The sequence below is a fragment of the Octopus bimaculoides genome, chromosome 18 (genome assembly GCF_001194135.2).
Source record: "Octopus bimaculoides isolate UCB-OBI-ISO-001 chromosome 18, ASM119413v2, whole genome shotgun sequence".
NCBI lineage: Eukaryota > Metazoa > Mollusca > Cephalopoda > Octopoda > Octopodidae > Octopus > Octopus bimaculoides.
Window position 1 is genome coordinate 669,333 of NC_068998.1, and position 25,410 is coordinate 694,742.

The following is a 25,410-nucleotide window of genomic DNA, read 5'->3' on the forward strand; positions in this document are numbered from 1 at the left end:
ATATATATATATATATATATATAGGTATTACCTTATAGAAATGAGAAAGCAGTGCCTGGAATAAGCTGGAGGTGGGTGATTGAAGTAGATTTCTATATTGATAAGACAGGGAATAAAATTTGCCATTTTGTAGAGATTTTTTTTTCCTACTATTTATTTATTTTTTTAAATATTGCAAAAGAAACAGCCTCCATTGCGAAGCCATTAGAACTGACTGACATAATATAGTTTTATTTTATTGTTGAAGTTGTTTGTGTATGAGTGTTGGGAATGTTTGTGTATGCATGCAATGGGCTTTTATGTCCCTATATATGTGCCTCTCTCTCACTCTTATTCTCACCTTCTCTCTCTCACACACATACATTGTGTGTGTAGTAACACTAACAAGCTAGAACTTTCTTTAAATATAACATGATTAGTGTTAAAATTCAGTGTGCGTGTGTGTGTGTGTGTGTGCGTGCATAGATATGCACACACACACATATATACACATGTGCATGTGGGTAGCTACATATCTATTCATACACACGTGTGTATATAACATGCATATAGGTGTGTGTGTGTGTGTGTATATTTATATTTGCACATGCACACATTTACTTAAATATATTGTTTATAATGAAGAGAAAAACTAAAAGCACTCAGTACATGATGGAGAGTATATACTCATTCCAGTTAATGCCTTCTCCCACAGCTTCAAGTTGCATGAATGTTCAATCATACAGCCATGTTGGTGTAGAGATCAACATAACTGCACGACTGAGTGAACATTTGGGAATCTTGAGCTAATGGCAGAAGGCATCAGCTAACTAAATAAACTCATATATAATATACACATCCCATATATGATATATATTTATATCACATATGTGATATGTATGTGTGTATGTTTATATATTCATTGAAGCACAAGATGAAAGCAAAAATAATATTAGATGTAACAAAATAACAACAAAGCCACAATAACTGAGCGAAATGTTGTACAAAGTTTATGGCAGAATGTGAACAGAATACTATTAATATAAAATAATGGATGAATGTTGATATAAGATATATATATATATATATATATATATATATATATATATATATATATATATATATATATATATATATTCATTTCTTTGTTTTGCTCACTTTTATCGACAGATTTAATTCTGTCGTTGCTGACTCTAGCTCCGACATTCCGCTGCTGCTGCTGCTACTACTTCTACAGTGTCACTAGAAGTGTGATGAAGCTGTACAAATTACATTATCATTTTGTTAGGTCAATGGGTAGGTGGGGGGGTATCAGAGCATGTTGTTATTGTTGTTGCTCGACCCTGATCGGCTGTGATCAAAGACCAAAGACACTGCAGATGTGACCATCCTTTAAGATCATTTAGAACTATATTATCTACTGTAACCTTCCTCTATTTAAGGCTGTACAATATGATTTTCAGGTTGGCTGCTATTTTTAGCTGATTGGAAAACTACAGAAGCTCCTTCACTAGGATGCAGGTATCAGAGGGTTTTTGAGGCGATGGACAGGCAATGGTGATTGTTGTTGTTTAGCCTTGGCCGACTCTTTATAGTCAGTCTAAGGATCAAAATGTGTTACTGTCATCACCAGATTCTGTGCTTCTTGGACCACATTATCCAATGAACACTTCTTTTTCATGTGCTAGAGATTTTACTGAGGATGTATATTAGAAATGACATATGACCTGGAATTTTGAGGTGGTAGTAGTAGTAGTGTTAGAGCTGTGATTATTGAACCTTGCAGAAGCTGTTAGAAGATTGAGATATGTGGATAGCATTGTAGACTAAACCTAGCCAACCCAGCTCAGTATTTGCAACAACAGGTGTAAAACCAAACAAGATAATGAAGGGATAATAATATTTAGTGTTGTCTTTGATATTAAACATGGATAAAGTATTAACATTTTGAGTTTTTCTCCTGTAGGTATTTAAGTAAAAGCACTGTCTCTCTCTCTCTCTCTCTCTCTCTCTCTAATTCTATATACCTCAACATATTGACCCTATCTCCCACAAACTGTTGAATCTGTGGTGAAGAAGTTCCAGATTTTTTTGAAAGGTTACTTAAAATAGATTGCTATCCTAAAAATAGAAATATTTATTTTTTTATCTTATTAAGTCTCATGAAACTGGAACAAACCACTTCCCCCACAAGTGTCTCCCTGGCTATTACAGAAATGTATGTCTACACACAAGCAGTGTTGTCATATTTTAGTCTAATGTACAAGTAGTTATGTCAGTCTTTACAACCTCTTTCTATTGATATTGTAATAGAATCAATCAACCAATGATGTGTTAACATTAATGGGCTGCAATGCTTATATTACTCCACTAAACAACAGTTCTTAGCCAACACTGTACACACATCTGTAAACACCCTGTCTGATTATACAATATATAAACTTCATACGTTATACAATAGATAGAGACACAGGTAAACACACTGTGTGATATACAATATAGACAATAAATATTGTACAACCATCATCATCATCGTTTAACGTCCATTTTCCATGCTGGCATGGGTTGGACAGTTTGACTGGGGATTGGGAAGACAAGAGGCTGCACCAGGCCCCAATCTGATCTGGCAGTGTTTCTACAGTTGGATGCCCTTCCTAATGCTAACCACTCCGAGAGTGTAGTGGGTGCTTTTTACATGCCACCGGCACAGGAGCCAGAGGAGCTATGATGTACCAGTAATACAGAACAGGGATGCCCTTCTGCACCATTAGCTGACTGTTTCACCTGGGAATTTATAAATCTGAAGATATAAGACATTAATTTGTTGCTTCTTCATGTTCCACTTTCTCTGTCTACTAATCAACCATTTCTGGTATAATCTAGAAATAAATATGAACCAACCAAAAGAGAGAAATCCATTCATGAGTCACACAAATTCTTAGAACTTACAGTTAACTCTCATTTCTGTTGCATTCATCATGTGAAAAGTTGCTAGTTTATTAACGGAAAGTATTCCAGAAAAGCTTGGAGTTTACTTTCAATGGTAAGATTGAATAAGGCATGTAGAATTAAGTGTCTTGTTCACAAACGCAATATTGATCAGCTACATTAGATATAAACTGACAGCTCATTGGTTACTAATCTAATATTTCATTCACTCAGCCACTAAATTATTGTAAAAATTCTGTTGATGTCGCATGTTACTGCTACATGAATTCCCACATGTGGTTAGGAAGGCCAGAAAAAAACAGTGCACAATATTCAGTAATGAGGGGAAAACGTGTTGAACATACAGATTGTTGATTCCAAGTTTATAGTTTGTTTGAATCAAGTAGAAAGCAAAGTGAGTGTCTGTGTGTATATCTACACATTGATGTGTGTATACATATACATTAATGTATATGTAGACATTCTTGTGTGCTTGAAATGTTGTATGTAGTGTATGAGTATATATAGTATATAACAGCTTGAGGCCGGTCATAAAAATAATGTGTGTGTGTGTGTGTAGGAAAAAGGGAGAGTGGGGACAACAACACTGAGGAAAGCAGAGAGAGAGAGAGAGAGACTGAAAGAGAGAAAGAGAGAGAGAGAGACAGACAGACAGAAAAAAAAAAGCAGAAAGATAATGAGAGAGAAATTAAATATCTGAGAATTTAACTCTCAACTTTAATGGTTCTTTTTTAATTACATTTCTAAATTGTTGATATCTCAATAAAAGCGTGTGTGTGTGTGTGTTTATTGTCATAATACAGAACAGTTAACCAATTAAACCAACAGCAGCAGCATCATCACAAGGAGATACAAAGAATTTTCAAAATGTTTGTTAACATAAATTACAGAAACCTCAAAAACAAACAGAAATTTATTCCTAAAACCATTTTTTTACTAAAGCATTTTCACCAAATAAATTGTCCATAATTGAATTCAACTCTGAATAAAATTTCCTTTATTCATTAGCATAATGTTTATTTCACAAATATATTTACAACATTTACTTCTTTTGTTTGGTAAACAATGGTGGGGGTGAGAGTGGGGTGAGAATATACGAGGAGCGTGTTTCTGGTTTGGATTCATGTAAATGTTTCACTAGGGAGTTGTTACTTCAGAGGGTGATAAAAGCTCTCTCAAACTAATAATAATAATAATAATAATAATAATAATAATAATAAAAGAATCTATGCAGCACTCAACCTGCTTGAAATAGTGTCTAAATTTCCCTCAATTTATAATATTTATGAATAGAAGACTGGATGATTATTGCTTTAACCTTTTAGCATTTAAACCAGTCAGATCTGGCCCCTCACACCTATTCTATAATACCATTCTAAAAATAAACAATCACGTCATCAAAATCTTGATGCTTGATTAATTCAAAACAACATTAATAAATAAGCATTACATTTAATAGTCTGAAATGCTAAATGGTTAATTGTACAAAAGCTAACTGGACCCAAACTGACCGAGTGTTATATCTTATATAATTTTACATAAGCTATAAATCTGTAACATATACTAAATATATGCCAACATGGACATCGTTTAGAAATTGCAGCTAAATTTCCAACATCCTTCTAGCTTTTAAAAAAGGTAGGACATTGACTGATGTAGTCAGATATACACTCTCCCTGATGATTAAGGGAAATGGCCATGGCTGGAATGCCTTTACTTTGCTCAGTAAAAGCTGACCTAGAGACAAACAACAACAGCAAAAGACTTTCTGATGCTAAAAAGCTGAGAAATAGATACAGAAACTGGTTCTTAGATTTGACAAAACTTGGCCTCAAAGATAACACAATTTTAGGGTTAGGGTTGATGCGTCGTATTGAAGATTTTGTCTTCACGTTTCCAACTGAAACAGACATTAAGACTGAGTCGGATTTACTTCTCTCTTTCACTCTGACTGATTGTCTATCTCTCTCTCCCTCTCTCTCCTTTGTTCTACAGGGGTAGCCAAGTGTCTCCTCTGGAGTAAGACAACTACTCCTGTCTCCCTGTGTTATGTTGTAACCTTTCACCTCTGGCACACAGCCACTTCCCTCAATTTCACTCCCCCACCCAGCTCTTTGTCTTGCAAGTTATTTAGTGACTCTGCTATTGCTGGTGCCACATAAGATGCAGTTTGTAAAGTGGTTGGCATTAGGAAGGTCATCCAGCCATAGAAACCATTCCAAAGCAGACATTGGAGTCTGGTACAGCTCTCCAGCCTTGCCAGTTTTTGTAAAAACCATGCCAGCATAGAACAATAATAAGCCTTTCTACTATAGACACAAGAAATTTTGAGGGGAGGGGTTAAGTCAATTAGATCAACCCCAGTTCTCAACTGGTACTTTATTGACCCTGAAAGGATATGAAAAGCAAAGTCAACCTTGGCAGAATTTGAACTTAGAACATAAAAACGGACAAAATGCCACAAAGCATTTCATCCTGTGTGCTAATGATTCAGCCAGCTTGCTGCCATAATAATAATAATAATAATAATAATAATAATAATAATAATAATAATAATAATAATAATAAAGTTGGGATAATATTCCTGTTAGCTCTATCTATGCCTGTCTTAGAAAAAGAAATTTAATTTGTTGAGCTTCAAAATTTGTTTATATTTCTTTCGCATGTAGTTTTGCTTATTCTTTCCCTATTTACCAATTCTGTAGAAACTTCACCATCTTTACTTTATTATTAATAATACAATTGGTACCATTTGGGTTTTTTATTTCTTTGTTCTTCTTTCGTTTCTAATTTGACTTTTGATTCTTCCAAAAACATTCTTTTTTTTTAACTTTTAACCTGCAAGGAAGAACTGCTAAAGTTTATAAGTTCTCTCCTATTGCCGCTGCCGCTGAGATATTGAGTGGAAAGACAGACAGACAGACATATCTACTATGCCTATCAATAATATTGGCAATGCTACTCTCATATTGATCTAGTTATTTTAAAAAAACTGCTTGCAAAAGGAGATTTTTTAAAGGCATTTTACTTTCAATATTTCTTTATTTGTGCCATTTTTTAGTTTTCTTTAATGGCTTCAACCATACAACAGTTCACTTCATTGCTAAATTACTTCAACTCTTCTCTGTTGTGATTTTTTTTTCTTCATGTAACCAACATTATTGATGTTACATGGAAGATAAAAACATTAACACAAGATTCCCCCTTCCCCTCTCTCTCTCTTCCCCCCCCCCTCTCTCTCTCTCATATTAAAATCTACAGCAATTTCAAGGAAGTATTATGATCAAACTGCAGACAATATTTTTGTAACTTATTCCTCATACAACAGGCAAATGTCTTTTCAGAAATGGCATACCCAGAAAATGTGTGCGCGCGCGCGCGTGCGTGCGTGTGCGTGTGCGTGTGTGTGTGTGTGTGTGTGCGTGTGTGTGCGTGTGGTAACCACACAACTATGTAATGCTAAAACTATTTGTTGTTGTTCAAATAAGAAAACTTAATTCCTCACTGTGAATTTGGGACTCTTTCTTTTTTGTTTTCATTTTGTTTATTAGTGAACTGGACCAAATCACTGCACATTGGTCAGGGGTTCAGTTCTACTGTAGCCCTTTATGTAGAGCTCATAGCTTGAAACGTAACTCTGTAAATACTTGAAAAACTAGATAATTAGAATTCAAGGAATCTAATTTTAGTCACTGTGGGCAAATACCAGTTAAATAATTTCATGTACGATGGAGAGAGGAGAATTTTCATGTTTTAGGTTAAAAATAAAATTGATTCCACTCTTAATACAGTTTAGTTAGCTGGAAAATGGACATCTAAATATGAAAAATATTTGAAAAAACACGTACATGTCCATGATAACAAGGAATAGTTGATGGCAGGCAGTGTAAATAGAAAAAAAACAATTCAATTTGTTGATTCTTAAAATGGCTTTGTTTAAAATAACTGAAATTTTATTTTGTTTGATTTTATTTGAAGAGAAATATTTTCTTTTAATATTTTCCATCTATTTGACCAAGTCAACACAGATGGCTTATTTAATGGAGAAATTGTTTTTGCAGCCCTTCTTAACACTAACTGCTCAACCTTGAAGTGAAACTGGTTATTGTTTTTTTTTAACCCTTGGTCAGCCCTGATCAACTACATCGAAAGGTATGACAGTCACGATCATACTGTCTTTTATTTAGACACTGTCTAGGATTATATTATACAGTGCCTTCGTTATTTATCAAAATGTAAGGTGTTCTTCAAGGAAGATTTAGCTGATATTACTAGTATAAAGGCTTGCTCATTGGTTTGATTTGTTCAGCTGGACAAAGAGAAAGCAGAATTATGAAATTTGTAGAGGCTACAGTAGGATTTAATCCTGTGAGGTTGTGGTCAGTACTTTCCCCTTATAAGGGAAGAGAGAAAAGGTAAGACTGTTGAAATAGAGAGACCCTTAAATCAGAGAGACAATGTCAGTGGTGAAAGTGGAATGTAGAGTAAAATTAGAAGGGAATGCAGGAGAGAGATACAACCTGGTTATGACTTATGGCCATGAGTAAAGAGCCGAACTAGTTTGATCCAGTTTGCTTGACTGGTTGTGCAGCCATGACTAAGGTACCTAACTAGCTTGATCCAGTTTGCCGGTCTGAACTAAATAGGTTCTACAAATCCCTACTTCATAGGTGAGTGGTTAGTGACAGACAGGGGACAATAACAACATTATATATAAAACCAGCTGTATGGTTGGCTAATCATCATCATCGTTTGATGTCCACTTTCCATGCTGGCATGGGTTGGGTGGTTTGACTGAGGGCAGGCAAGCCAGAAGGCTGCACCAAGCTCCAATCTGATCTGGCAGAGTTTCTACAGCTAATCCCTTTATTAGTCCAGCTCAAACTAAATATTTGAAAAAAAGCAAAAAATGTCCTATTCATGACTATATGATTTCCAACACAAATTGAGTTATAACACTTCAGCACATTGAACTAGAACGAGAGCTACTATTCAGCAGTTAAAAAAAAAAAAAAAAAAAAAAAAAAAAAAAAAAAAAAGGACCAACCTTGTGAATAAGTACCTGGGACCCTGGCTTGATATGTAAATGTTGGATTTTGATCAGAGTTATATGAGAAGAAAGTTCACATTTTGAACTTTCAAATGTATATAATTTTCCATTGAAAAAAATGTATTTTGACATGAAAATAATTAATAAGCTAAAAGTGTGTTTTTGTGTGGCCAAACTGTGCTTGGCCCCCTGGTATGGCATTCTATAGTGATACCTAGTATATGTCATTGTACTCTCCTGTGGAATGTATGTCACTGTACTCCAGTGTAAGATATAGCTTCCTATAGAGTACAGTAGCTAATGACTGTTGAACTCTATTGAGAAGTATATTATTGTGATCTGAAACCATTACAACTGGCCATATTGATTATATAACACATTAATAAAAGAGAATGTAATAAAATAATGGTTTCTGATTTAGGCACAAGGCCAATAATAACAATAACATTCATATAACGTTTACTATTGAACATTGTGGATATTTGAATAATAAATAACTGATGTATCTTTTGGGATTGTTAAAACTACAACCAGCACCACCGCTAACCCCCCCCCCATTCCTAGCAATACTACTACTATTACCAGCACTACTATCATCACTGTCACTAAATATTACCATCTCACCACTTCACTATAAGCACTTTTATAAACACCACCACCACCACACTACAATTACTACAACAGTACATCCACCACCAACCCTGTAACCTCTACCACTACAACTACCATGACCACTACTAGCTCAGTTTATTTTACTCAAGCTATTTGTTCTCCAAATATTATTATAGTTCTCATATCGTCTGCTAGATTTCCTTAAAAATGGACTTGGTTCCATTCTTAGATATTTCCCATTCCTAGTAATCAATAATTATTGCAGAAATCACATGCCAAAAACAATTTGATGAATCAAGTGATTTTTAAGTACAAACTTACAGCCATTCTTTTAAACTTTCTTACAATTATTAACTCTTGTTTTTGCCTCATGGAAGAGAGTTTTGTTAGAGTTGTGTAGAATGTAGACAAATTGAATTTTGTTGTCAATGGAAACTGTTCTATTCCATATTACACCACAAAATATATCTATAGCATTCTTCCATCTTCCCAATATTATCTCATGTTATATTATTCCCCAATTCTTCTTTCCTATATTCTTCAACAACCAGGAATCCTACCAGTGTTATTACATTTTTATCCAGAATCCACCAAATATATCAAAGAGAACCAAGGATTGTTCCAGACATTATAGAGTCACTTCCATAATGTCATGCATGATATTTTCCTCTATAATTGTCACAAATGTAAATATATTTAATGTTTTCAAGGCGGAAGACACTTGACCATAAGGTGTTCCTTTATAATCAGGAGGTCAGTATGGGGGTGGGGAATAAATAAAATTGATGATGTTTAGGTGGAGTTTGAAAGGATTAAGTTTAATGGCAGGGTTTTAAGAAGTATTGATTTCAATCAATATAGGGATTTCAACGAGACAGGCATTGTAACAAGTTGTGAAGAATGTAATTGCAAATAAAGAATAGATTAGATCTGAATAATGATTGTTAGATGATCAATAAAGAAACGGGGATTACCAGTCAGATATAGGGCTTTTCTTGTGAATGTATTAAATATGGTGCATATAGCCATTTAAGTCATGGAGACAGTGACAGAGAATTTCATAGCTGAATTTTGAAACCCTTCAGTTAGTACAAACAAAACTGATTGATCTAAAATATATTATTTAATAAGAAATCCATTGTAAATGATTTCAGATTGGTTTTAAGTGACTAGATATAATAAGGTTCGAACTGGAGTGTTATATATTAGCTATAATATACGTATAAACCTGAGGCTTAGTAATGAAATAACTGTTTTCTGCAGATCAATAGTTTTGATTGCTAAATTCTCTTTAGTTCTTGAATGATTACAGTAAAACCTTGATTGTTCCCCCCCCACCACTTCATTGAACTGAAATATTTCATGCAAGACTCCAACACGATTTTAATTAAATCGTATTAAAGACAAGTAAGTTATGTTGTGTCTATCATCTTATGTATTTCACGTTTTACCTAATTCCTTTATTATTTTACTATTTTGTCAGAAATCTCTACAAGGCCCCGTCAGCTTCAATGTTGTCCCATCAGCTTCCTCCTGGTACTTCAGTGACAAATTCGACCAGAGTTTGAACCCCAAAGAGGTATGTTATTCCTCATCTGAGACTGCTTATATCCTCTTTATTTCCTTGTTCACTTCCCTTTTCTCTGAAGCACTTTTCTTGTCAATTTCTGTCATTCCAGAAAGAAGCACAAGGGGCTGTACCTAGTTACAGATATGTTCCGGCTCGGTGTGAGGTAATCATCCTATTCACCTGCAGCCTTTCACCGGCAGCAGTGACCCCTACCCAGTCTAGCAGTAGCCATATAGTCTGGTGCCAGTTCATTGTTAATTTTTTTGGTTTCATTTTTATTTTGCTGCATGTTGGTTTATGTTTATTTTCACTGACCCAACTCCTCCTCCTCCTCCTCCCACTACTATTACTATGGCAAACAGTTCTATCAGTGGTGACTATTTAACATCTCTTTACTACTGCATAAGAGAGGTTTCACAAAGGACTCTTCAACACCATCAGGTCTCCAGTTGCTCAGCAATGCTGCCATATTGATAATAATAGTCTGTTTTCCAGGGTTAATTAGTGATATCACAGATTGGATTTTAAAGAATACAACTGGAAATTTAAAAGGGAATATTTGACTCAAACATTTAAGATGACCGTTGCAGAAGTGGTGTCGAGTTAAACCAACATGCAAAGCCAGCAAATTGGTGGAGAGCTCCTGGTGAATTGACACTAAACTCTGCCCTTTTGTTGGTGGTTTCTGTATGCAGACAGGAATGGATCTAGGTTGACTCACCACAAGGGACTAAATCTCAAAGATCAACAAATTCCAGCTCATTTTCATCAATAAAAAACACTTTCCTTCTCCATCTCTTATCATTAAAATAAATTATCTAGCATAAAGATATAATAGTCTGTGAAACATTATCTTTCAGTTTTTGAAACAGCCCAAAGACTTTCTCCATCACTCAGAACAAAGTCATTCAAATAATCTAATCATAAATTTATAATTATTACTTTCAAACTTTTTACCACTTGTAAGGAAATATTTGTCTACACCTCACAAAACACAATAAGCAAAAATGATCTTTGCCCTGGCCAGTGTAGGAGGGCATTGTCTCCAAATAAGAACCGACTCATGCCATCACCCCTCATACTCAGGCTAGCATGGAAAGTGGTGTTAATGAATGATGACAAGTAATGATATTTGGTTACAAGAACATCTAAGACTCTCAGACTTCCAGTTCTTGATGAACCACAATGCTACTAAATCATATAAACCATCTTTCACAGTTCGATTATCAAGTGTGAATTTTCTTACACTATTTGGTCTGGAAACTCTTCAGACAGAGGCAAATATTATTGAATGGATTTATATTTGGGTTCTGTTTTTTTGTATTATTTTTTTAATCCTTCTTCCATTCACCCTAATGAAATAATGTAAATTTTTACAGAGTGAACAGAAGGATGAAGGACAAAGGTTCAAACTTGTATCTGAACTCAGAATTTAAAGAGACCCAACCAAGTACTGCAAATCATTCTGCCATCCATCCTCATAATAACAATAACAATTATAATAAAGTTTGCTGCTATATGGGAAAGCTTCATAGTCAGCTTAGCAATAAACCGTCTTGCATTGTTCTAAGTGCTATCAGGGTTTCAATCCTATGTGTTGTCATGCATGCTCTTTAACCCTTGGCAAGCATGTGTCATCAGATGTAGATCAGTCATTGCATTCATAACCTTCCTTTGTGTTTTTATTTTTATATATTTTTGTTTTTTAATTAACTAAATTTATTGCAGCTGGTCGGTCGGTCGGTCGGTTGGTAATTTGTTTCATATTAGAATATGATAAAAACCAGTCTTGTCAACATACAACATATACACCATGTCAGCACGGGGCTGACACACACACACACGCACTACACATCAACAAATTTATACGATATTAAGTCAATAGGTGACATGTATACCACATGTCAACATGTGACACACACACACATGCATTTATATGCACATACACACACTACATGTCAGCAGATATGTAATTTATGTGAGGTCAATAAACCCTGACCCCCAAACTGACCCCCTCCCCAATAGCAGAAGGTCTTCACTCTTTTGGAACCGCAGAGATTCCCTGCTCGTCCTATATTTCTGGTTTTCGGACAATCACAGCACAGAAGCACCAACTTTGAACCATTCCATGTCTGAAATTACCATTAGATGGACAATCGGAGCAGAGATAAACCCATTATTTAGTAATATCAGCTAAAGTCAGGCTTTTATCAAAATCTAAAGCTGAAATATGATGGGTGTATTGAAAAAATATTGTTGTTATCATTGATATCATTATTAATAGATTTTTGTTGTTGTTGTTTGCCTAGAAAGCAACAGACTCATAAATATTGCAATTCAATACAATTTTCATTTCCTTTATGGAATTTCTGTACCACACACACATACACAAACATCAGAGTGTGTGAGAACAATAGCAATAACAACAACTACCGCTACCACCACCACCACCACCACCACCACCACCACAACCAACACCATTTCTATTACAGTAATGAAATGTTCAGATTTATTGATGGAAAGAAACGATGTTGTGATGTTTATCATTTTTCACATATCCAATATGTTCATGAAATGTTTTACATTAACTGTGTCAGGTGGGGGTCATAGTGGCAGTGGTAGCAGTAAACAAGCTGATAGTAGAAGCAGTAGTAGTAATAGTGGTAGTAGTAACAGTAGAAGTTGTGGTGTGTGCTATGTTAGAAACCATTAACTATGTTACTGAAGACTGGGTGTTTAGACTCATTTGAGCCACACATGAAGTTACCTTTAAAGCTCAGGTGGAGAAAAAACAGATGTTGTTGTTGTATGCCAGTGAAAAATACTTGTTTTGTTTCTGCCCACCTTTACATATCCTCTACATTTGGTGGCCATGTTTCACTACAACAATGTACTTTGACCACAATCTGCGCTTCATTTGATGAGAGAATTCCTTTGTTGCCAGCAGTGGTAATTGCTCTCCAGACTTTTTCTACTCTCTTCTTACTGTGGCTTCTTACAACTCTCCAATCACCCACCTTGTGAGTAGGATAACAGGTCATTTAACAAATTACAAAATAAATCTATACATATACTACAACAGCATTATTCTCAAGCCGATGGAATGTTTTGCAAAATTTGGCTAATGATAATGTTTCACGATTCTTACTGACATTATAAATAACCAAAGAACACATTCACACATGTGATGTACTACAAAACAAACCATGTGTCTATGTAAGTTAGTGACTTTTTACACGTGTGTATTGTTAATGAGACCAAGCTCTCATTATTGTGCATATGCCATTATATATATATATATATATAGATAGATGTGTGTGTGTGTGTGTGTGTATTCCCACCCAACAGATTTTTGACCTTTTAATCAACTATTCTTGACAACCTTAATAACGTCCTTATTCTCAGGCTGTTTAAATACACTTGACCTTTCAGCCACCATTGCAACCACTACTAGCTTTCCTGGTCTTTTCAAAGAAAGAAAACTGAAGAAATATATATTTTCACTCATGCCCACCCAGCCACAGAGGTGAAGTAAATGGAATCAAAGCACCAGATGCTCTATCTCTCGTAAAACTTCTCTACAATATCAGCATTTAGTTCTTTCTCAGATTGATAAGTGAAATGTCTACGCGAGATATTGAAACAATACCATCAACTTTTGCTTCTTACAAATACAGCATCTGTTTCAAAATAAAGTCAATTTATTTGAAACTGCCCCTTGATAATCACCATTTAAGTGATTATCAAGGAGCATTAAAACAAATGAGAGAAATTCTATTTCACTGCAAGCAACTTTCTTGGTAACAATTGTAGATATTGCACCACAAGACAATGTGGTAGCCTCACCCACAGACATACCACTAAACAATGTTGTTAGTTATCTAATTAGTCTATCCCTTTGATTAAATGTAAAAAAAAACACAATTCAATCCAACTGTGTGACATGGCTATGTTTTTAGGACAGTAATAACTATAAACTAACAATTGGTTTCCCTTTTGATTTGGATACAATTGAGATTTCTTACTTGCAATATCTTTATATTCTAATATTTAAACTTAAATCAGCTGTGTCCTTCAGAAGGAGAAGGAAATAATAAAGCCAGCAAAATGGTACAGAAGGAAATCTAAAGCCAAAATGTAAATCATTTACTGATGAGAAATTCTAGACATACAAGTTTACAAGATTTATCTTCCCTTTACTGTTTGTTTATGTTTATATTTTCATTTCCCACAAACTTTCTCCTTCCAATTCATGCTTCACTGAGAAAATATCTGCATGCCATCATCTTTGTTTCTTTGTTGGTATTTTATTAATTTTTTAAAACACTTTTTGATATTTTTTGAATGAATATTTTTCTATTTTGTCACATTCTCCCATCTACCAGAACTACCACCACTACAGCTGCTGCTACTACTACTACTACCACTATCACTACTGCTGCCAGTTCAACATTAGAATTGGTAGAGCACCAGACTTTACCAATGTTAATAATCTCATACCTCTCTGTTTCCAATCAGAATCCCAGCAGGATCTCCTGTGTCCATTTTTCCAGGAAATAACAAATCAATATCATTGGCCTCGGTTTACCATTTATTTTTATCTCCACACTATTTCATGGTAAAATGCCATCAGCATCGTTGTTTATAACTGAAGTAGCCACAGCGAACCATACAGATACCAGGATGCCAATAGTTTCTTATTCCTTTACAACAATCAAATTCAATTTGTTGATTCAAGGATTTATCATTCCAGTCATCAATATAATTATTCAGCATTGTTGCTTAACTTACCCATCTTTTAATTCTAGTCATTCCCCAGTTGGGCTGCACTGATTCTAAATAAGGATTATATTCAGAATACAAGTCTTTGGAATACTCAACCACTTCCAATCAATAAAAAGATAATTCAGTTGATTGAACAACTGATTATGTAGCTTTGAAAATGACAGATTCATTTATAAGAATGTTCTTGTATGTGTGTCTGTGTAGCTAGATTAACGCACACACACACATATATATATATATATATATACACACACACACGAACATATATTATACATATACATATATACACACAGATATATATTATATATATATATATATATATATATATATGTCTATCAGATATATACAGATATAGATGGATACATACATGCATGCGTGCAGATAGACAGACAGATGTATATGTTGCTTTGATTATTTAACCTTGTCTGTTGTCCTTATTTTACTTCATAAACATATGTATGGGAGGGGGGGGTTGCTCAAATGTACACACACACACGTGTGTGTGTGTGTGTGTGTACTTGTATTTACCAATATTTTTCTAATGTATCTTTTTTCATAAAGATAATATCACTATTGCCAAATGTCCATGCCATAGAATAAATAACGGCCCAACTTGACATTCTATTCAATAGATAAACAGGAAAGAAAAAAAAACAAAAAAGGAAAAGAACAAATTTGCTTTGAAGGCTATGATGGCATTGCATTTAATGCAGCCTCAGATCTGATGGTTCTGACATTCCTTTGAAGTGATTTTACCAAAAGACTGGAATATGGCACACAAGATACAAACTGATCAGGAAATAGGAAGACAAACTACACAAGAACACAAGAAATTCCTTTTTTTTTTGCTTGTTTTTTTTGGTTTTTCCTTTTATAAACATTTTCTCACCCATAATCCATCGACATGGTTTATATTCTAAGAAAGTTTCAGCTACAATGTAATCTCTATCTTGTTTTTGTTGTGGATGTGTTCCCTACTTTTGATTCTTGTGTGTGTGTGTATAGGAATGCGATATACAATATTTCAAAAATGTTTCCGTGACATGTTTGAAACTGATAGGCTAATGCTGCTGGTCGAAAGTGACATGCCATTAAACAAAGTGTGCAATGTTGCATGTTGCTGTCCTCGTTAGGTGCAGCATTGAACTTAAGCTGCAGGAATGGAAAATGGTAAAATGGAATTTATAAACAAAGTATGTTTAATCCTATAAAAGCAGGTTACATTTAAATACTTAAGAAATCTGACAGCCAGATTAAATTGTTCAATTTGAATGTGTAACAATGCAACCACCACTGACATATGTTATGTGTATAGTACTCGGTTCTAAATCATTTCTCTCTGGTCCACACTCCTCTGTGGGTGGGTGTGGGTGCCATGTAACCAGCATATTGGAATCTTAAGTTTTTCTTGCTGCTGTATTTCAGTGGAATACATACTATCAGAAAAGAACACAGATCTTATACATACTCACACACACATGTATGTAAATCTACAGACACATACACCTAAAGTACAAGCATAGCTGTATAGTGAAGCAGTCTGCTTCCTAACCATGTGGTTTCGGGTTCAGTCCCATGGTGTGATGCCTTGGGTAAATGTCATGTACTACAGCCCAGGGTTAACCAGAGCCTTGTGAGCTGATTTGATAAGATGGTAACTGGAAGAGGCTTACTGTACACACGTGTGTATGTGTGTGCATGCATCCCTATCTTGACATAATGTGATACTTGCCAACATCACTGTCACAACTGTAATGGTGCTCATTTGCAATCTTCTGCATAGACAGGTCTGGCTCTTTCATAGTTCATGTTCAAAAAACTGGGGGAAATATCTTGTTTGAAAAAATACAGATGAGGGCAGGTGACAGAAAAGGCATCCAGTCACAGAAAATCTGCCTCAACAAATTTCATGCAAGCATAGAAAATGAGATGTTAAAATGATGATGATGCACACACACGATTTATATCCATAGAAACACATTTGGATATGTGTGTGTGTGTGTGCAGAATTGCGTTGATCCTTTGGTCAATAACTGATGAGGATTTGGTGACCAACTGTGTCTGTTTTCCATTTGTTTGTGCATTTATTATATGTTTATATATATATATAAACATAGGGCAGATATATAGAGAAACCTAAAGTGTATACATTCAGTGTCTTTTTAATATATACTGCTACACTATTTCTGCATATTGTACTCACTTTTAGTCATATATATATATATATATATATATATATATATATATATGTGTGTGTGTGTGTGTGTGTGTGTTGTCACTTAAACACTTAATGTATACATATAAGAATGTAACATCATCATAATGTTCAATGTCAGCCAATTGCAAGAGCCACAACAATAGACCCATAATTGTAATTTGATTGGTTTACAATAAAGGGAGTAGGTGGAGCAAGTTCAAGTTACACAATGTCTGACTGTCTTTAGACATCTACCATATTCCTTGCCTATTCAATTAACCTTCCTTTAACCTGTCTTCAAAATGGCAAACAATGGAATCCATAAGTAATTGCTTATAGAATTACAGACACTGTTGTAGCTATGACATTCTACAGAGTCATAATGCTATCATCATCATCATAAACATCGTTTTTTATGTTTTTTCTATACTGGCATGATCACATATATGTGTGTACACAGCGATATGCATATATTTGTGCGTGTGTGCGTGTGTGTACACACATTTGTATATGTTATACTGGGTTGGCCAAACATTTTTTTTAAGTTAAAATAAGAAACTTTAAACAGAAAGTGATTTATTCAATCAGTGATATAATTACTATTTCTTCATTCCAGTATCTTCTGCCATCTTGTGGGTAGAACCTTTATTCCTTGCTCAAAGAATTTCCAGTTTTTACTGGCAAATAACTCTTCTAGGTGAATTTTTACATCCTCTTCAGAATTGATGATTTGTCTATTCAATGAGTTTTGAAGAGACTTGAAGTGTCAAGTATCTTACAAGTATCTTGCATGTGCAAGACACAGACTGAAGGTAGCGACTTATCAGAGTGCTTGAAGTTTAATGTTGACAAAAACTGAACAGACGTTTTGGCCAACCCAATATACATGCGCACACATACACACACACAAACATACAGAGAGAGAGAGAGAGAGAGAAAGAGAGAGTGAGTGAGAGAGAGAGAGAGATCTGTATATATGAGAAATCTCAATAAAGGAAGAAACCACTGGACCATGACATACCCAACACAAACAGATGAGGAGAAACAAGATGCAGACACATGCACAGTTTATGTACCTCAACACTGATCATGCAAAGCACAGAGACATACACATGCAGTCCAAGAAGCAGACGACAATGGATCCAGTTTGTGACAAACTTGGAACCAATGTGGGTGTCACTGATGAGCTGGTGTATGACAACAAAAGGACTAATTGAATGAGTAAATGATTGGTCAAGGAAGGTTGATGTCAAGAAGAACGTCTGGTCGTGGAACGTTGTCGCAATAAGCCTTGTCCAAGACATAAAAATTAAACCCTCTATTAGTGTATGAAGCATGTTAAAGCAAAAGTGAGGAATAACAAAAAGTTATACAGGTCAAGAAAGTAGCTTCTATGTGGTCAGTCAACTTTGCTAGAAACACTTGCCAAAAACTGCACTTCCCTTTGATTAATTTGGGAAATATAATTCTTTCTTAAACTTAACTCTTACTTTGTTTCCAGAAGGCTTGAGAATTATTGCTATTAATTGAACATTGATTGTTTTAATTAATGGAGCATTTAAAAAAATAAAATTTTGGTGTTTTTGTTTCTTCAGTTTTTCTAATATTTTTTATTTCAAAAATTCTAATAATTATCAATATTTGTTGTTTTCTCTTTTTTTTCTTTTTCTTTTTTTTCAACTTTCATTTCCATAGATATTTGTTCGGGCTCTGTTTGATTATGATCCAACATCCGATGAACTAAATCCTTGCCCCCAAGCCGGAATACCTTTCAAAATCGGAGATGTATTACAGGTAAATTGATACGTTTTACCTTCTCTTGTAGGATTTCTTTAGCTGGGATATTTTCCAGTATAAAACATATCTAGCTCTTCCACACTAGGACAGTTGGGGGGGGGGGTCTACAGATAAATATATAGCAGCATTCAAACATTGGACAGATTAGTGAGAGACATTAAATCTCTAATCTTAAAGTTAATGCAACAGAGTAAATTTCTCAGATAAATGGAATCCAGACAGTATGAGAAATGTTTAAACAGACTTCAAAAATAATTACACATCTGTTTTCTCTGTTGAGTTATTGTGACAATCATTACAGTGGTCATTACAGTGGTCATTACAACAGCCATTGTAGTACTATCAATCACAGTGGTCGTTATGGTACAGTTATTACAACAATCATTGCAATAACCATTTACAATAGGCATTACAATAGTTTTTAATTAGAAAGGATTATTATTATTATTATTAATTAAGCAACTAATTATTAAAGTCTAGTTCACACATTGGTTTATTTCCCTGTTGAACTCAGAAATCTAATGTATAATTACTACAATACATGTGATAGTTGAAAGAATTAGATTTTCCTTCGTTCACAGGTTGTGTTTTGATGTGTTTCAGGTAATCAACAAAGATGATCCTCATTGGTGGCAGGCCCGAAAGTGGAATTCGCCCTCCACTGAGCCAGCCGGTCTTATACCGTCTCCAGAGTTGCAAGAATGTCGTGTGGCATCGGCAGCTTCTGAGAGAGCCAAACAGGAGAGTGCAGGCAAGTATTCGAAGAAAGAAAATATAGACAAGTATTCCAGACGAGAAAATGGAGGCAAGTATATCCGTACAAAGCTACCAAAGCGATTAGATAGAAAATATATTTAACTCTCGGCTTAATTTTATTCTTTTCTCTGCCAAGCTCCACTAACTTTGCATGTCATGACATTTAGATTATTGACAGAAGATTTCTTAACACAAAAACAAACAAATATTACCGCTTGCAATTTTATGACTGATTTTCCATTTCTTTCTTCAAAGCAGGTTTCCTGTCTTAACCTGAAGCTAGTTTGCTATCAGAAATTTAACAGCAAATATAAACACACACAACCTTTAGTTGTTTATTCAAAATTCACAACTTGCACATCCAACACTTATAGTCTTTCTTTATTTCCGTTATGTTCTTAGAATGATGCCATATGTTTCTTATTCTTCACACACACACACACACTCTCTCTCTCTCTCCCCACCACCTCTCTTTTTGGCTAGAGTTTTTTGTGTTTTTATTTCAAAAATTCAACAGTAGTGCCCCAGCATGACCGCAACTTTAAAGCTGACACAATTTAAAGGAAAAATAGAGAGATAAATTAATAAAACTAGTGAATCCACTTTTGAATATTTGTTTGCAACATCAACTTTTTGGGGATTTATAGATTGGTTGGTTGTCAATTTTAACAAATAGCTTTCAAACTGAATGGAATATTACACAAAGTTCAACTAATGCTAGAACTTTAAAATATGAGATTCATTTTATTATTGGTAGCTTCTTTTTTTTTATTGAAACTTTAAAAAAATTGAAATGATCCTTTTAACTCTTACAATATAAAAATAGAAGAATTTATAATCCAGCTGTATTTGCTATTTTCCTAAATCCTTTTTTTCTTCTTTAATCTTCCGATTTACGTTTTTAATTGTTCTCAGTTTCTGCCAGAATTTATGGTTAATATCTTTCCCTGCTTCAAGAGATTTTAATCCTTCATCCAGAAATATTCTATTTACTTTCGGTTCTGAGAAAACATCTTTACTTAATTCTTGTAAACAATTTTTAAAGTAGTTGTTAAAAGTATTCTATAGAAAAGAGGTGGAGGGAGTTGATGGAACTTTCTGCTCACAGAGTCTCATGAAGAAGCTGTTGTGGAGTTTCTACATGCATTATATTTATGATTAGACACACATGTAACAAACAAGGTTTCACTTGCTAAATACTAAGACAACTATAACACAAACACTACACAATGACTGCTGTAAGTACAATGTAGAGTGGACTATTTACTAGAAAGTAATCCCTTTGTAGTAAATACTATGTCAACTACAAAGGTGAAGTTAACAATGACCATTGTTTACTATGTTAGTTACTTCACAGCTACAAGGTCTGGGGTTCAATCTCAAGGCGTTTTCTACTCAAAACATTGGGTTAACTAATGCTTTATAAGTGAAATTTACTCGATAGATGCTGTGCAGAAGTCCACTGCTTTTCCTGATTTATATCAACCAGAAAACTGGAGGTTTTCAAAAGAAGTTCCTTACAACAGTTTTTCTGCACCAAGATACAGACACTCCCTTATGACCCTCACCATCAGAAATGCAGTGATTCACTTTTTGATTTGTTGAAATCCTGTAACCTAATGACAATGCTACTGTTCACCAATTCCAGTAGAAAATTATAAGTTAGACGATAAATTAAGAAGCAAATGAAGAGAAGTTTTTAGTACTTGTTAATCTCAGAAGGATTTAAGGCAAAGTTCACCTTGACAGAATTTGAACTCACAATGTTACAAGCCAGAACTAGACAAGTCATTTCCTCTTACACTCCAACACTTGTAGGACATTAAATCGTATCCTGGACACACACACACACACACACACATTGAAATGAGTTATGTAAACATTAGAGTGAAATGATTAATGAGTGAGTAGAGTAACAGGATTTCCTGAATGTTTTCCTTTGTTCGTACATTCATTAAGTGGCAATATTATCTTATTATCATTACTAATTAGATACTTAACTAATGAACCACATCTTTAACAAGGCATAAAGCCAAACACCAATGCAAGAGGTTACTGAGTCAGTTATATTTTAGCTACCTTTGTGCATCTCTGCTTACAATATACTAGGAGACATGTAAGTAAATGCTGTGAGGCATCCAGTGTGGTGCTCTGCTATTTCACCTCCCCTTCCACCTCCATTAAAATCAAGTTTAGAAAATATAGAAGCATATTCCTTGACTGTTGTATCAATTTGTAATCTATCAACAACAATAGTCTTCATATTTAATGTTCTGAATAATCAATAATCGAGAATTTAGTAAAATAATTATGTTTTTATATTATTAATTTAGTGTTTATGTGAAAGTGAAATAAATATTTAATTCTTGGAAACTCATTTTGTAATATTTTTGTGGACACTGAAGTATGTTGAAGGCCATCTATTAGCCCACAGTCAGTCATCATCAGTGTTCCAGCACTGACCCCTGGTCAGTCCACAGATCCCTGATGTTCTGTCTTTTATTCAGTGTATCTACATTATCCAAATGAGTCCTTCCCTTGTTAGAAGATTTTGCAGCTATTTCTGACAAATCAATAACTATGTGGAGACTCTTTGGCCAGTGCAGCTGCATAAAGAACAGATATCTTGAGGTTAAAATGCATTGCAGTACTTGTCCTGATTTCTTGCATTACCAGTTCAAATCCCAGCAAGATCAACTGTTTCCTCCTGGATTGGAGTTAATAAAGCACCAGTTCAGGGCAGAGGGGGCTTAATGGAATTCTTAGAGCATCAGATGGGATAATTAGTGACTTTTGTTCTGATTTTATAACTAGATTAAAGAATAAAGGAATTCAAATGAATTCATTAGTTTGTGCTAAATTAAATAAATAATATGTAATGGACATCTATTTCGGCATCTTTAGATTCTTGTAGTATTTTTTTTTTTCAGACACATGAAAATAGAAAGATAGAATAGAAATAAAAATCAAATATTTTTCAGGCTTTTTTTTATAAATTTGAAATAAACAATTTTAGCAAATAATTATAAATATTTCTATTGACCTAATTATCATTTATTTACTGATATTTTTGACAACAATGGCAAGTATGAAATAAATATTAACTGATTCAAAACTTGATAGCTAAAATATATTTAATTACTAAATTTGTTATCTAGATCAACACTGCTAACTTCAATTTGAAAGACTAACTTGGGATTCAATATTTCTTTCTGTTTTGCAAGAGATTCTTATCTGCCTCAACAGCCAACATTGTTATCAGTAATGTTGATTCACAGACTTTAAAATTTTAAATTCTACAGTTTAATTTTAATAGTTGCCTCCATCAGCTCGTCTTTCAATGTTGTTGTTGTTGTTGTTGTTATTGTCATTGTTGATGGTGGTGTTGTTGATGGTGGGTGTGGCATTGTTGTTTGTAATATTGTTGTTGTCGTCATTGTTTTTGAACATGAATAAATCAAAACACTTCCTCAGGAATCACATGAAAAGTTAAAAGCTGATGTGCGTGTGCACACAAACACATATATATACACACAAATGTATATTGTGAGAGGGTGTGTTCATATTATATTTATGTATGTACACACACTACACACACATGCTTGGATAAGTAAATGAGAGAAAATAGTACTCAATACACAAAGTGGATGTAATTTATTCATTCAGAAGTGAGGCTTCACTGTTGTTTCTCTGAGTTTCTTGTTATGTTCTTTAATATACATCATGTATATTGTGTGTGTGGTTATGTTTAGCATGTGTCTGTGCACATATACACACACACACACCCACACACAGAGTCTTCATCTGCATGAAACACATACAAAGATATTTATGTACCCAGTCCAGTGTGCTTATGTGCATTTGTAATCATTAGCAACAGTTGTGTCGTTAGCCATTATTAATATTTTGCTATAAAATCTCTAATTTCTCCATCACAAACGTTTCCTGGTTTTCTGTTTGTTCTAAATTATTTTTATTCACAATCCACTTTAAATACCTGCTAATCCTCTAATCCACTGCTAATCCCCTCCAATCATATGTCAGAGTTTCTTCTCTCTAGTTAGTATACACTAATTTAAACACTTTACTATCAATCATTAAAATCTTTCCTCATATTTGTTATTTATTTAACGATAGCCATTGGTTTTTATTTATATATTTAATTTTTTGTTGCTTTCATGTAATTATGTCATTTTCCACATAATTTTATAATTTTCCAGGTGAATTTCATTGTTGTTGTTGTTAAGCTGTAGAAATGATAAAAGGTCAGGCTGAATGTTCCGTGTTATTCATATCCTTTGGTGTCCCGAGTTCAAATTCCAATAAAGAGACGGTCTTTCATTGCTCTGAGGTTAATAAAAGAAATTTCTTGTTAGAAGCTGTTATTTTGGACATTCCATAATGGGTGGCATGGTGGAAGACTGTTTGCATACAGTGCCCCATTTTGCTCTCTAACAGAGTGAGTTGCACCACAGTGTGGTACGTGTTTACAGCTGAGTAGACTGAGACTTAAGAAGCTTTAACACAGATGCAACAGAACATGAAAGAATATAAACTATCAACTGTCCTGTTGCTGTATTTTCCATAAATTATTGTTTTGTCTCTTTGTCGCAGGAAACAAACCTGTGATATCATTCTTTGCAAGATTCCTCTCCAGAACTGTTGGCAGGAATGGTTTATATTGAGTTTGCTAAAATGTCTTTGTTGATTTCACTTCTTTATTGAGCAGCAAACTGTGTTGGATCTATTGATAACCGCTTTGGTGAAAATAAAAATTAGAGCATGGCAGAATCTTTTGAATATGAATGATTGATAAAGATTTATGATTGATAATGATAAATGATGAGAAATGTGGTTTCACATCAATTTCTTTTTTTTTTTTCTTAATTTATTTGATAACTTAACCATTAATAATACATCCTTCACTGGTTACATCTTGTGACTAAGTGATTGGTAGTGGGGTGGATATAACTGACAGCTTTTATTCCATTTTTCATGGTTCCTTTTAGAGAAATTAATAAAAGTATTTTGGTTACTTGTTAATATCAACATTTAACTATAAATGCGTATATAAATTGCATTCAGAAATTTACTCCACAATCATTTAGTTGTAGATTTCAGTTGCCACTTTGCAGCCCCTTAGGGAAGTATCTTGTACTTCGGCTTTAGGTCACAGATGCCAGTCAGGTGCTATGAGAAAAGCACCGAGTACACTCTGTAAAGTGGTTGGCATTAGGAAAGGCAGTTAGCAGTAGAACCACCACCAAGGCAAACACTGGAGCCCAGCCCCCTGGCTTGCCAGTTCTTATCAGACCTTCCAGCCCGTTCCAGCATGGAAAAAAGGACAAATGATGATGACATATTATATACAGATCTATAAACATAAATTAGTACATATGCAAGTGCATAGTTACCTTCATATATATATATATATATACACAGGTCTGTTGTTACCCGACTGTTTTCCTCTCTCTTCCCCACCCAGTTCACCAGCACAAACTAGTTTGATGATTTATCTCTTTCATCGTTATTGGAAGTTTTCCAACTTTGAGAAAATTTTGAAAGATAATTTTCAGAGTAATATTGAGATCCTCCCCCTCCGTCATAATAACAGACACAAACACACATCTATCACCTGGATGCAGCAGCAACCAATAAACAGATATTTAAAGACTCTTCACTGTGACAACCTGTCCTTCTTGTCTCTCCATAATT

General features: G+C 34.4%; 1 protein-coding gene across 10 annotated transcripts in view; it reads left to right on the forward strand.

Moving 5' to 3' along the window:
• The window catches only part of LOC106871672 (peripheral plasma membrane protein CASK), a 516,651-nt gene that overhangs the window by 463,625 nt on the left and 27,616 nt on the right, over nucleotides 1-25,410 (forward strand). For 6 of the 10 annotated variants that reach the window (XM_052974597.1, XM_052974595.1, XM_052974596.1 and 3 more), the window contains 4 exons: nucleotides 10,074-10,169; nucleotides 10,270-10,323; nucleotides 18,838-18,936; nucleotides 19,543-19,744. In XM_052974597.1, the coding sequence (XP_052830557.1) occupies nucleotides 10,074-10,169; nucleotides 10,270-10,323; nucleotides 18,838-18,936; nucleotides 19,543-19,744 (451 nt within the window). The remainder of the gene's footprint in view (nucleotides 1-10,073; nucleotides 10,170-10,269; nucleotides 10,324-18,837; nucleotides 18,937-19,542; nucleotides 19,745-25,410) is intronic. The other 4 variants (XM_052974602.1, XM_052974599.1, XM_052974604.1 and 1 more) reach the window with 2 other exon arrangements.